The sequence below is a fragment of the Anthonomus grandis genome, chromosome 14, assembly GCF_022605725.1.
Source record: "Anthonomus grandis grandis chromosome 14, icAntGran1.3, whole genome shotgun sequence".
NCBI lineage: Eukaryota > Metazoa > Arthropoda > Insecta > Coleoptera > Curculionidae > Anthonomus > Anthonomus grandis.
The window spans coordinates 6093211-6106558 of record NC_065559.1 but is presented as its reverse complement, the minus strand read 5'-3'; the positions used below and the strand labels follow the sequence as shown (position 1 = coordinate 6106558).

General features: G+C 34.1%; 2 protein-coding genes across 3 annotated transcripts in view; both read right to left on the bottom strand.

Annotated features, from left to right (window-relative positions):
* Positions 1-13348, bottom strand: part of LOC126744793 (kynurenine/alpha-aminoadipate aminotransferase, mitochondrial-like) — a 411884-nt gene that overhangs the window by 31812 nt on the left and 366724 nt on the right. The window contains exon 1 of one of the 2 annotated variants that reach the window (XM_050452352.1): positions 162-165. The exons of the other annotated variant lie outside the window; for it this stretch is intronic. The gene's annotated coding sequence lies outside the window, so the exon portion shown is untranslated. Of the gene's footprint in view, positions 1-161; positions 166-13348 lie in introns of those variants that run through there. 2 annotated transcript variants of the gene reach the window in all.
* Positions 3895-11039, bottom strand: LOC126744807 (cytochrome c oxidase subunit 5B, mitochondrial-like). Its single transcript, XM_050452369.1, has 2 exons — positions 10845-11039; positions 3895-4246 (listed from the first exon to the last, which is right to left on the bottom strand). The coding sequence occupies exons 1-2, from the start codon at positions 10924-10926 to the stop codon at positions 3963-3965; spliced, it is 366 nt and encodes a 121-aa protein (XP_050308326.1). The 5' UTR covers positions 10927-11039; the 3' UTR covers positions 3895-3962.

Here is a 13348-nt window from a genome sequence, read left to right as displayed (position 1 = left end):
ACTATGCTGTACACATTAATAAGCTAGGACGGGTTCAAAGGAAATTCATAAACTTTTGCATTTTTCAATTTGGTAATCAACATCAATATACCAAAGTATGTTACAGTCTTTATCTCAGAGAAGAAAAGTTAATAATGTATGTTTTATTTATGAGATTATTAATAGTTTAATTGACTGCTCAGTCTTGTTGGGGCAAGTGGCTCTTAAATTAGGCCAGTTCCTCTATTGAGAAGTAGCGAATCATTTAAAGTTGGGTACCATAGAACAAATTATGGAATGCACAGTCCACTGGATCGATCAATAAGTCTTCTCAATCGGCATCTATCTCTTGATGCATTTGAAAGCTCACTTAGCAAATTTAAAAGCAATGTTATGCATATGTTGAAGCAGGATGTAGCTTAGATTATAATATTTGTTGTTATGTGAATTTTGTATTTAACCGTATCTGTCATTTTCCCGTCTGTTGATCATTGATTAAATAAAAAAGTAACATTTTATGCTGAACTAGTTATAAATATAAAACAATATTATAATTGTATATTTGGTAACATTAATATCGTGTCAAAGCTCATCGCTGTAATTAATAAATGGATTTGGATTCCAATAAAATTGAGATAACAGATACGAAAAAATGCTAATGAATTTTACAATTAGTTTGCAAATATTGAGTAACACTAATGCCAAGTAATTTGATTAGAGATGATGCCTTTCAGCTTGAAAATTCAATTAAAAACAGAAAGTTTTAAGGAGAAACATCAAATACAGATTATGTCCTATTTGAAAACCCGTACCTTCACACGTTTTAGTAAAATTTAAACCAATTGCTGCAGGTTGCGTTTTATCACCTGTAGTTTTCAAAATGTAGCTTTTTCTGCTATCTAAATAAAAAAACCATCTCCTATACCAGGTTCTATATGAGTTTACATGGAAATGATAATCTTGCATAAGATAGGCACTCTCCATCTCCTGAGACAGAAACTTCTAATTCACTGTCAAAAACGATGGATTTATTGATGAATTCCATCCTTTAGAAGAGTACACCAAAGCAAAAACGGTTAAATATCACTAAAACGGCTAATTATTAGTATAATTTTACTGAAGCCAGCTGAATTGCGAAGAATTCCTGGATAGGTTGGAATCTTCAGCTCTATTCAAAGGCCTAAATCATTTGTGAGAAAAAGAAAATTAAAAACTACATAAGATTCATAATGGATCACTGGAATTTCACTGAAAGTTCCCAGGGGTCAAGGAGTTACAAGTTAATCTAGGAAACTCGAGTTCGCTTTTGAAAAACGAGTGATAATGAATGAATTCCCTCCATTGGAGGTACTGACAGGAATCAAAAGTTCATATAAGAATCCTAATGGGTGTCCAAGAGTTATCAGAGGTCAAAGAGATTGAAAATGCTAATGAATCATCTTGGTATCAGATCTTGGAGCTAGTCCAAGTGGTAAAGAGCTTAAGGTTTTCTCACCCTTATGTGAATTGAATAAGAATTTTCCTCTCGAACATCTCGAGTTCAAGAATTCGCTATCAAAAAACACGAATGATTAAGGAATGAATTCTGTTCATTGGATGTACTGATATGAACCAAAAGTTTACGTAAGGATCCTGATGGATTTTTGGAGCTTCATCAAAGGTCAAAGAACTTGGAAATGTTATAATGAGAGGTGGTATGTAAAGCGCTTGACCTTGTTTTCTCATGTGAAGAAAATTAAGAATTGCCTTGCAGAACAATGATTTTTAATTTTTTACTCGAAAACCTTACATCGTACGAACAAAAGTCAGAGAATTAATTTGGCTCCAAACTGAAAGGGGATTTTTGAAATAATTTTTGTTATAAGTACAAGCACGTGCGTCCCATTTTTCCTTCAAGAATGTTCAATTAAAAATCCCGTACGGATATCAAATTTTAAAAATCTTCGAGATCAAAAAATGCCTTTTGTTGATCCAAAGCCGTACATTAATTAAGAGTTCACTTTCAATTTTCGTCACATCTAGGGTCCAAAGCCTGTTTCTTTTTGGTGAAAATCGGGAATGTTTCTTTAAAATAGAAAAGTAATTTTGTTTTTTGTATGGTCGAAATAATGGAGAAGCCAAGCAACATTTATTTTAATACCATTGGCAATTTTTTTTTTATTTTAATACATACAACGGTTTTAACCCTTTAATCCAATGTTACCGACAGATAAATACACACATCGGAAAAGTTTAGGGATATTTTTATAAATTGACCTTATTTTTTTTTTTGAATTGTTCTAGATAAATAATAGCCGAATTATAGTAATTAAGACTCTTTTACTATACTAAAAAAATTACAAAAATAAAGAACTGCCTATAACTAAAATTAAAAAAAAAGTCTACAATTTCTTTAAAAATGTATTGTTTTGTATAATGAAAAAAAAATGTTTTTTAAATTAGATACAAAAAAAATCTTTATAAAAAACGCAAATTAGTACAAAGTATGACCTCCACGCTGGTTTATGACGGCTCGACATCTATTGTTCATGGACAAAATAACGTTGTCGATGTTTTGTTGGGGCAAGTTTGCCCATTCCGCTATCAGTCGCTGCGGGAAACGAAAGGTAGTGTAAATGTCATCCATCTGTGGAGTCATTCTTCGTTGGAGCATATCCCATACATGCTCAATTGGATTAAGGTCAGGAGATTGTGCTGGCCATGGCAATACATCAATCCCCTCGTTCTCCAACCAGTCTCTCTCACTACGCGTGCGACATATGGACGCGCATTATCATGCATTAGGTGGAAGTTTTGGCCAACAGCGCCAGCAAACGGACGAACAACAGGTTGAAGAATGGTATCGATGTTCTGCTGAGCTGTAAGGAAGCGATCTGGAAAAACGAGGTCGGTTCTACCGCCCATCATTATTCCAGCCCATACCATAATTGTACCCCCTCTGTATGTATACACTTCCTGGACATGTCTTAACCGTTCTGCATTTCCAGATCGTCTCCATACCCTCACTCGATGTGAATCTGGATGAAATCCAAATCTGGATTCGTCGGTGAATAAAACTGTAGCCCAATCATGTTCATTCCAGTTTTGATATTCTTGGCACCATTCTAATCTCGCAGCGCAATTGCCTCTGGAAAGAGGTGGACATCTAAGTGGACTTCGATTGTGGAGGTTGGATTCATGGAGACGATTTCTTATAGTATCACGGCCTACGGTAATATTGTGTGCTCCCTGCAAGTTGATAACCAATTCAGGAGCTGTAATGTTAGGTTGCCTTCTAGCAGTTAAAACTAAAAATCTATCTTGAGCAGCTGTCGTAGCGCGGTCACGTCCTGAATGTTGTTCAGCTGGATTTCCAGTTTCACGAAAACGCCGCCACAATCGACTTATAACGCTCTGAGAGACTTCTAGACGCTCTCTTTATCTCGTCCAAAGTTAAATGACGTCGTTCCATGATAAAACACAATTTTTTTATTCACTTTGCAAAGCAGTAATTCTGTACCATGGACGAAATCGAGACTACCAGAATATTTATTGCAATATAAAAACCATGGTTTTTTCTGTTTTGTGAAAAAATTCCTAAAATATTTGTTGTCAGTGTTAAGATTCTGTTTGTCTCACAGAAATCTACAGGATGAGCCAATCTTCAAATTTGATTTAAATTGATCACCAAAAAAAAATTTTATTATTTTATTATTTTAGAAAAATATCCTTAGAATCTTCCCATGTGTGTATATTACATGGACAATGAATGATAATCCCCAGAATGCCAATAAATAATGACTGGTTTAGTGCACTAAATTATATTAGAGTAATAAAACAACGAAAAGTACTCAGGCCACGGTACAATTTTTAAATTGACTCAACTACTACATGAAACGTGAAAAAAAATAGCTTTTAAAAGACGTTTGACCATAATCAATCAGTATTAGGTATATTTCTTAATACTATACAACAAATATCTAAATTAGTGAAATGGGAAGTGATTATAAGGGATCTTTGTGCACCAAGGTGAACCAATGTCCGCATTCGCATCTCTTCGGCTCGCCCTTGTGTAACCACATCCAGTTAACGCTGGTGGCGTCCTCTTCGCAGATGCACCCGATGATTCTCGCATCGAATGCCGACGGAATTTTACAGGGTTGGGCTTTGGTGGCCGGTCCACGTTTGATCGCGCGCATGTCATACGGATCGTCGTTACCGGCCAGTTTGGCGAGCAGTTCACGTTTTTCGAGACCGGTGGCGTGTTCTAGCGGGTCGCCCATTGTTACTGAAATTAAATTATATTTTAAGACCATAATTTTTTTTTCAGAATCATGGAACAGAGCATACCTAAATAACATAACTAATACTTAATTTATTTAGCAATGAACCAGGTCACATATTGTCATTCAGACACTCTTCAATATATTACATTATTGAAGAGTGTCTGAGCCTTAGGCAGCAATCTTTTTTTAGTTTTCTTTTAAATGATTTTCGGTCAAGAATATTTCTTATAGAGAGAGGAACATGGTTATAGATTTTCCAGCTCAGATAAATCAATGAATGCCTTATAAGAGCAGTAGTGGATATGGGGAGGGAAAAGTCATTCAACATGTGGGATTTTTGGAGACCTAACACACTTGTGAATCCGCGCCAATATTTCCACGATAAATAATGAACAGAGTGTCAGGACTGTTTTTGAAATAAATAGAAGTCTACATGAAGCCCTTAGGTCAGAGGAACAGAGATGCCTAAATGCCTTCTTTTGTAATAAAAATATTATATTTAATAGACCCTTGCCGGCCAAACGCCAGATCTGATGTGCGATTCTATCAAGAATGAAAATTCTATGAAAACTGGTTTTGCGCAAACAGACTGCTTTTAAATAGTGATAACACACATCAGGTGACATTCTCTATAAAAGATCTATCAAATGTAGAAAATGCATCAGAGGTGAGTTTTCTTGAAATAATTTTTTACCCAAAGCTGCAATGGCGTAAGCATATAATAGGTCTTGTGGGGAAACTCAACAGAGGCCTGTATATGCTCAGAAACATCTGCAATTGTATCTCTGCTGATATGTTAAGAACAGCATACTTTGCCATTTTTCATTCTCGTCTTTCATATGCAATTCTTGCCCAGGGCCATGTAGCAAAGGTAAGCAAGGTTTTTGGCTTACAAAGAAAGGTGGTAAGACTGATATCTGGTTTAGGTTACAGAGATGATTGCAAAAATGTTTATGTTAGTCTTGGTCTCTTGACTCTGGCTTGTTTGTATGTGCTATACAGTGTCTGCTGTATATTAAGTAGTGTGAGTTCAAGCTCACAGGGATGTCCATGAGTACAACACTCGAGCAAGGAACAATTTGGTACCTGCCTATTGGCGTCTGGGGGGTGTCAGGATAATCAAGGGTACTGGGCTATTAAGTTTTTTAATGTATTACCAAATATGACTAAGGTTTTACCAATTAAAGATTTTAAGCAAAAGGTGAAGCATTATCTAATAATGTATTCTATTTTTTTGGTGAGTATCTTAATTCAGATTTTAACATGTTGTAAGTGATGCCATTATTTTTAGTCCTTTTGTTTTAGTATGTATCCTACTTGAAAAGAATTGTTTGTAATTGTTTCAACAAACCCTTTTAAGTAATGTCTTTTTAATTTATCTTTTTTGACATATGTAAACTGTATATGTGATAGCATGAATAAATTATTGAGTATTGAGTATGACAAAGAACACCAAACAGACAACATCTTTCCCAAGCTCATGTTTCACAACCCTGAGAGCAAAGCAGCCAGAAGACAACTTGTATGCGAGGTTCAGAATATGATCCTTAAATTTCAGTTGACCATTGATGGTGATACCCAAGAACCTGCAACTCTCTTTATTCTGTAGTGGTGTCTGCTTATCAAACATAAGATTCCTCACGTCATACTTAAAACCAAAAACGAACGATTTTTTGCATTAACACAAGTCTGTTTGCAGCACACCATTTGCCTACAACAGATTTGTAACACTGTAATACTATCACTAGAGCCTTATGGGAAATTATTAACTCCATCATCAACTTCTCAAGTTGAGGAACAAAGTATGTTCCTAATTTGGCTACTGATAATGGAAAGATGGTTACTTGGTTACCTCAATATTGCTAATACTTTTAATTATTTTTTTATAGAGCCAGTGTAAAGGATCACAGATAATTTTCAGGTGCCCATACAAACACATGCATTTCAACAGTTTATTCCAAGGTATTTTTTTTATTCCTTTTACTGGAGGTGAAATACCTAAGATTATAAAATCTTCCTCTAGGAAAAAGTCATCTGTTGTAGACAAGATACCTTGTTACTCATTGCTAGCATGTGCTGATCATATAACCTCTCCACTTACCTATCTTCTGCATTTATCATTTCAGCTTGGATATTTTAGTCCTAAAGAGCTAAAAGCAGCTGTTATCATACCTCTATCATAAAAAGGGGGAGACAGCAGAAGTGAGTTACTATAGGCCTATTGCTCTCCTGTCAGTATTTTTAAAGATCTTCGAAGAATTATTTTAAAGAAAGACTCATTGCATTTTTAGATTCTTTTGGTATACTGACATGTCATCATTTTGGATTCTGAGCTGGACTCTGTATGAGATGCTATAATATCTCTTTATACAAGTATTTCGAATAATTTTGAATTAAAGTTAAAATCTGTTGGTATCCTGTTTGATTTTACTAAAGCATTAATGATGCTTTACTACTAAATAAGGTCTTTGGTTTTAATTAAGGTCCAGCTCAGAAATAGCACAAATCATATTTGACAGGTAAAACCCAGGCTATTAGATTGATGGTTAGTGGTTAGGTAACCATATTTGATTGTGCAAGTGTTGTCACTGGGGTTCTACATGGAAGTGTTCTTGGGTCCATTTTATTTTTATTTTTTATTAACGACTTGCTTAATGCCAGCTATAAAACACTTTGCCTTACACCCTCATACAACAAGACTGCCAAGTTCTTGGGAATTGTATTTGATAGGCATCTCTTAACATGCAATCTTTATAACAGAAGTCAATATAACGTAGCAAATGCATGGGAATTGGTGGAAGAAAGGGCAAAGGGACACTATGAAAATCCTTTGAGAGTTTAAAAGGTGCTGAGATATAATATCACAACTTATTTAATTGCAGCTTTGGTATAAGAAACTACTAAATTATTGTTATTTTATAGTGGGTTAGGAACAGTGGGAAGACTTTTCTCTACAAATGAAAATACCAATCTTTTTGTTAACAGTTATGCATTTTCAATGAGTTCACTCCTCATTTACATGAAAAATAATGATTAATCATCTATTGCTAAAAATAAAAGAGCTTTTTGATCTCTGTCTATTAAATAGTAAAGTCCCCAAAAATTGGCCTAATTTCATTGTGATCCTGTTTCACAAAAAAGGAGATAGAGCAGTACTAGAGTCATGTGTCACCTTTACAATTTGTTTACTCAAATTATATCCACCCAACTGGAAAATAAATCTGGATAGATTTTTATTAACCTGTAAAATTGGCAGGCTTTTGTTGTGGATTTAGAAAAAATGGCCACCTGCACACCCTTATAGAAAAAACAATTGAATACAACAGAGCTTTAGTAATTACATTTGTGGACTTGCAAAATTACATGAAAAGCAATAATAATTAATCATTGTTTTTCATGCAAACATCACAGCTATGTAGTGTCTGATGATGATGAGTGAACTCATTGAAATGCATAACTCTCTACAAAAAAATTGGCATTTTTGTTTGTGGAGCAAAATCTTCCTGCTCTTCCTAACTTGCTATATTATAGCCACTCCACTTGAAGAATGAACTTCTGCTTACAAATATTGTTATTTTTGTAAATTGTTGTTTATGGTAGGACTATCACCAGGACCCCATCTAATTTACCACCTGATTGTACATAAGTATTAAACCTAGCTTTATCATGACTAAAACTACTGTATTTTGAAATAACAGTGTATAATAAACTTGAGGCGTCCGGTTTCTAAACTCTCTAAATCCATTTTATACAAAAAATGAGGTAAGGGCCCTGCTGCCATCTATAATTGCTTTTTTATCTTTCTCTAAATAATATCTGCACTAAAACTTCTTCAATCCAATAAAAATTATATGTAATATTCCAGCCACCGTAGCAGAACTCTCTCACTCCTTTGTAGATACTATTTCAAAACTCTTTAGGTCCTTTCATTTATTCTGTTATCAAAACTGCTTACATCCCATAATAAAATATTATATTATTGTCGTACGGTTTCAAAACTGTCTTAATTCTGCAAGTTGTTTTGATTTTGTTTGCCCGCGTTTAGTAAACATCCGACTGCAATACAATAACGATTTCATTTTCGTTTTGTTATTTTCCACGTTTTTTTTAATAACACAACTTATAACAATTATTAATTTACTGTGAGTAAAGCCTTATGGAGAATTATTCTATTATGGTTTGGTAAAGGTAGAAAAAAAAAGCAGATCCCTCAAAATGGAAATCTACACAAGCAAAAAGTTCAAGGTCAGTACTTATGTATTTATGTAATTAGTTAGGTACATAAAAGTACGTTTTTTGTAGATACAGACCCAAATCGCTTCCAAGTCTACCAAAATGCAGCCACAAGAAGACCTTTGCTTGTGCTGATTTGACTATGCAGGAAATTAGGAAATTTCATGCATGCTTTTATCAAAATAAAACAAAGATTGAACAGGACAATTTTATTCTGAAGCATACTTCCCAAAATATTCCGAAGAGACGCCGTCCAGTTAAAGGTACACGCAGCAATTCAATTTCTTTATCTTATTTTATTAAAACAGAAAAAGGAACGCTGTCGGTTTGCAGCAATGCATTTTTATCAATTCTTGGAACCTCAAGATTTAGAGTTCAGAATTTGAGCAAAAAATTCTTGTCAGATGGTTGTCCTCCCAAAGAAAATCGGGGTGGCGACCGAAAAAGCAGGCATTATGTTCAAAAAAAGCAATGGGTCACAAATTTTATTAAAAGATTAAACTGTGTAGAGTCTCATTACATGAGAAATAAGTCCGAACGTCAATATATGGCATGTGATCTGAGTATTAGGAAACTTTGGAAAATATACTGTAGTGAAAATAAAGATCTAATAGTGAAATATAATTACTTCAGGGACATTTTTACAAAAGATTTTAATATAAGCTTTCAAACCCCAGCTACAGATGCATGTTCTGAATGCATTAGCTTAAAATGTCAAATTACAGCTGCTTCGAATCCTGAAACCAAGGCAGAATTAATGTGCAAATCACGAGTTCACAAACTTAAGGCCAAAGCATTTTATGAGCTTCTTAAACAGCCAGAAGATAATACTATTAAACTTAGTTTTAATTTTTAAAAAAACTTGCTGCTGCCGCGCGTTCCAGACCAGTCAGCCTATTATTCAAGACAATTTTATTGGTATAACTTTACCATATGTGAAGGTCATTCTAAGGCAACACACAAAAGATACTGTAACTTCTTACACTTGGACCAAGAACATAGGAGGAAAGGGATCTAATGAAATAGTTTCAATAGTTAATCACAAATTGTCCACACTTAATCTGGCAGAAACTAAGTGGATTAAGCTATTTTGCAATGGTTGTCCTGGGTAAAATAAAAACTCCATCATGATTGGCATGCTTATGCATTGGCTTTACTTTACAGAAACTTCAGTTCAAGAGATTCATGTAATATTTCCCATTGTAGGACATTTGTTTTTGCCACCTGATAGAGTCTTTGGAAGAGCTGAAAAAAAAGTTAAAAAGAAGGAAGTTATCCTTCATCCATGAGAATATTGAGAAATATTATATAAAAAGATTTTGATATCTTTGACTGGAAAAGAGCAATTGAGGTCTGTATTAAGCCACCTAATCAATGGCATTTCCAATTTTCAACTGCAAAGAGAATATCTATAAAGAAACAAAACCAACAAACAGGTAAAAGTATTGTTATTAAAGGAGAAGTAAACTTTAGATTGGATCTTGGTACCTATAAATCAGTGCTAAAAAAAGGGAAAAGCCTTACTTTAATAAAGCCTGAGCCGTTGCCAAAAGTTCATTCTATTAAAGAAGCTAAAATTAAAGATGTTGATGCTCTTTTGAAAAAACATTTTGGATTGGACTGGAGATATACACCAAACGAAGATTTGACTTTCTATAAGAATATTATTGACAATAATAGTGCGATAGAACAGGAAGACAATGCGAATACTGAAGATGTCATCTATAATATTGAAGAAGACAATGGGCGTAGAATTTAATTTTATTTTGTACATTAATGAAAATATAACTTTGTAGGTTACACTTTCAAAATATTTTGCATTATTTCATAACTCTTTAAATCCACTGTTTGTCAAAACTCATTACATCCAAACTTTTTTATCAAATTGTTTCTCTAGTTACACCTAAAAATATGTTTTTTGTCAAAAAACCTTATTAGAAGGGTCCTATTTTTACATATAATAAATGTTATAAATGTATTTTAAATAGTTTTGATACTACAGGTTTTTTACATTTTCTGTAAAACTGCTTATCTTGGATCTAGAGACTTTTGAAACCGGACGCCTCACTTGCATATTGCAATATTTCAAAGCCCTCTTCTAGCATTCTAGGCTAGCTATGGTAGGATTGGTGGTAGGTAACCCTGCCTACTTGATTCCCATCCCATTCCATAACCTAATATTTCCTAACTATAAAAGATAAGAAGGGCGTGTAAAATCCAAAGGGGAACTTAAGGTAATAAATTTGATTTTAATACAGGGTGCATCAAAAGTAGACCCACTCAAAGATGAACTTGGCCATTTCGAAAAACAAATTCGTGAGTTACGTAATGGAAATTAAAAGGAAAAATTATGTGTGGGGCGATTACCTTTGGTTCCGGCACATCGGATGCTCGACGAAAGAACGTATTTACGGCCCGACGAGACCACCAGTCTTCCCAGCGAAGCCATTTCTATTTAATCACGAGTAATTTATTGCCCACTTTTCTTGGATGCTTAGAAAATCTAGTCGTCTTCGATTAGCCCAGATCGACCAAATTGTTTTTTACTTTACGCGTAGTCCCTAATGTCATCAATGTCAAACGTGCAATGACACAAATGACAGGCTTACGTAGAGAAAAAAACCAGAAGAAGTACTTAGGCTGGGGCGCAAGCTGCGCATTTTTACGCAGACGTATTTTTGTTTTTTGACTGTGACGTACTAGTGTAGGTTTATTTTATTATAGGCAAATAAAAAACCTGACGGCAATTCCACTCCATAAGAACCAACATGTGTACAACAAAGGGCGGTACAGTACTGCTCTGCACGCCGCAGTTAAGTCAAAATATGCTTTATTATTACAACTTTGAATAAAGGCGAATATGACTATCAAAGAAAATGAAAGCAAAACATCTAAGATAGGATCAAAGAAGGATAATCGAGCTATAAAGGTCGTGAGTCTATGAAACGAAGGTCTTGAGAAAAATGAAGAAGAATTTAAGCAACGCAGCAGGATACCTACAAAGAAAGGAGTCTACAAACTTAGCAATAGCATATGGGGAATTAGATTTCTTTGAAGAAAACAAAACACTCCAACTTACTTTGTTTTAAATTTTACTTTAAATGCCAAATGATGAAAATTCCAGTTATCCATTTAGTTATTGCCTAAATAAAAAAGGGGAGGAGATAATTCCTGGAAATTGCGAAAAATCAAAAAAACACAAAGTTAGTAGGATAACACATAATGCCTACACAGAAATGGTTCAATAGACAAAAAAACACAAAAGAGCACAATTGGCGAATTATTTTACGACATTTTATTTCAGGATATTCAGCATTTTGTACCTTTTAAAAAATTTAAAACCTCATCCTTTCCAAAGTGGTTTAGCGCTGAACTACGTAGAATGGTCATAGAAAAAAAGAAAACCCATAAATTGTACATGGAGTCAGGTAAAATTCATGATTATGAAACATTTGTAACACTTAGAAGAAAGTGCAAAGAACTTACAAAAAATTACTATGATGCTTTTATAAATAATATAGAGCACAATATTAATGATAATCCTCAATCTTTTTGGTCATTCATTAATGAAAAATGAAAGCATTTTATGTTGCCTCAAACAGTTGAATTTAATGGCATTAATAGTCATAATAATCAGGAACTTGTAAATCTATTTTCTGACTTTTTTTCTAGTGTATATAAAATGCCGGTAAAAGATCATACCAATAATTATGTTTTTCAAAATTGTATAAATGTAAATTATTATCATTTTAGTTTAATTGATATAATAGATGGAATAAATTCAATGCCATTTAAACTAAGTATTGGGCCAGATGGAATACCATGTTGCTTTTTAAAGAAATGTGTTTACACTTTGGCTATTCCTCTAGCAATGATTTTTAACAAATCAATGGAATCAGGAATTTTTCCAGATTTCTGGAAGGTGAGCAATATAAGACCCATATTTAAATCAGGGAATAGATCGGCTGTTGATAATTATAGGGGAGTCTGCATTCAGAGTAAAATACCTAAACTGTTTGACTCCCTTGTTGCTAAAAAACTGTACAGTGATTGTCGTGGTATACTTAATAGTGAGCAACATGGTTTAATAAAAAATAGATCTACCAATACAAACCTTTTAATGTACATAAATTTTATTTTAAGCAATATGGAGCAAGGGTGTCAAGTCGACTCTGTTTATACTGACTTTTCCAAGGCCTTTGATAGAGTGGACCATAATTTCTTGGTTGCAAAGTTAAGGGCCTTGGGAATTAGCGGTAGGGTAGCTGATTGGTTAAATAGTTTTCTAACTGATAGAATGCAGAGAGTCAAATATGGTAGTTCGGTGTCTACACCTATAATTGTTTCATCAGGGGTACCTCAAGGGTCACACTGCGGTCCCCTTCTGTTCAATTTGTTCCTATTAGATTTACCTCAAAATATAAAAAATAGCTCGGTACTACTGTTTGCAGATGATGTAAAGATATTTCGGCCTATTAGAACAATGACTGATGTTAAGCTTCTTCAGGAAGACATTGATAATTTTTATGGCTGGTGTCAAGCAAATCATATGAACCTTAACGTAAAAAAATGCTATCAAATATCATTTTCAAGAGTAAAAAGTTCTATTTCTTACAATTATTCCTGTTGGTTTGCTGTTTTCCTACACTTCAATAATCTTCTGAGACCTAATACTCTCACTGTTTTGCGCCATCATCAGCCAACATAGCCAGTAAGAGATTTTCGGGATGACCAAAATAGCCGTTCCTTTGAATTACTGGGTCTATGATTTTTATTAAATCTTCTGGTAAAAATCTTGATTTTTCAATCATACCAAATAGATGCTTGCTCCCATGACGACATGATGGTTGGATTTTGATTGCAAACCATGT

Bases quoted from the DNA above. Each gene is read 5' to 3' on its own strand.
- LOC126744807 (XM_050452369.1), bottom strand. From the start codon at position 10,926: ATGGCTTCGCTGGGAAGACTGGTGGTCTCGTCGGGCCGTAAATACGTT. The intron at 4,247-10,844 runs GTAATCGCCCCA...ATTTAATTTCAG, and splicing joins CCGATGTGCCGGAACCAAAG to TAACAATGGGCGACCCGCTA.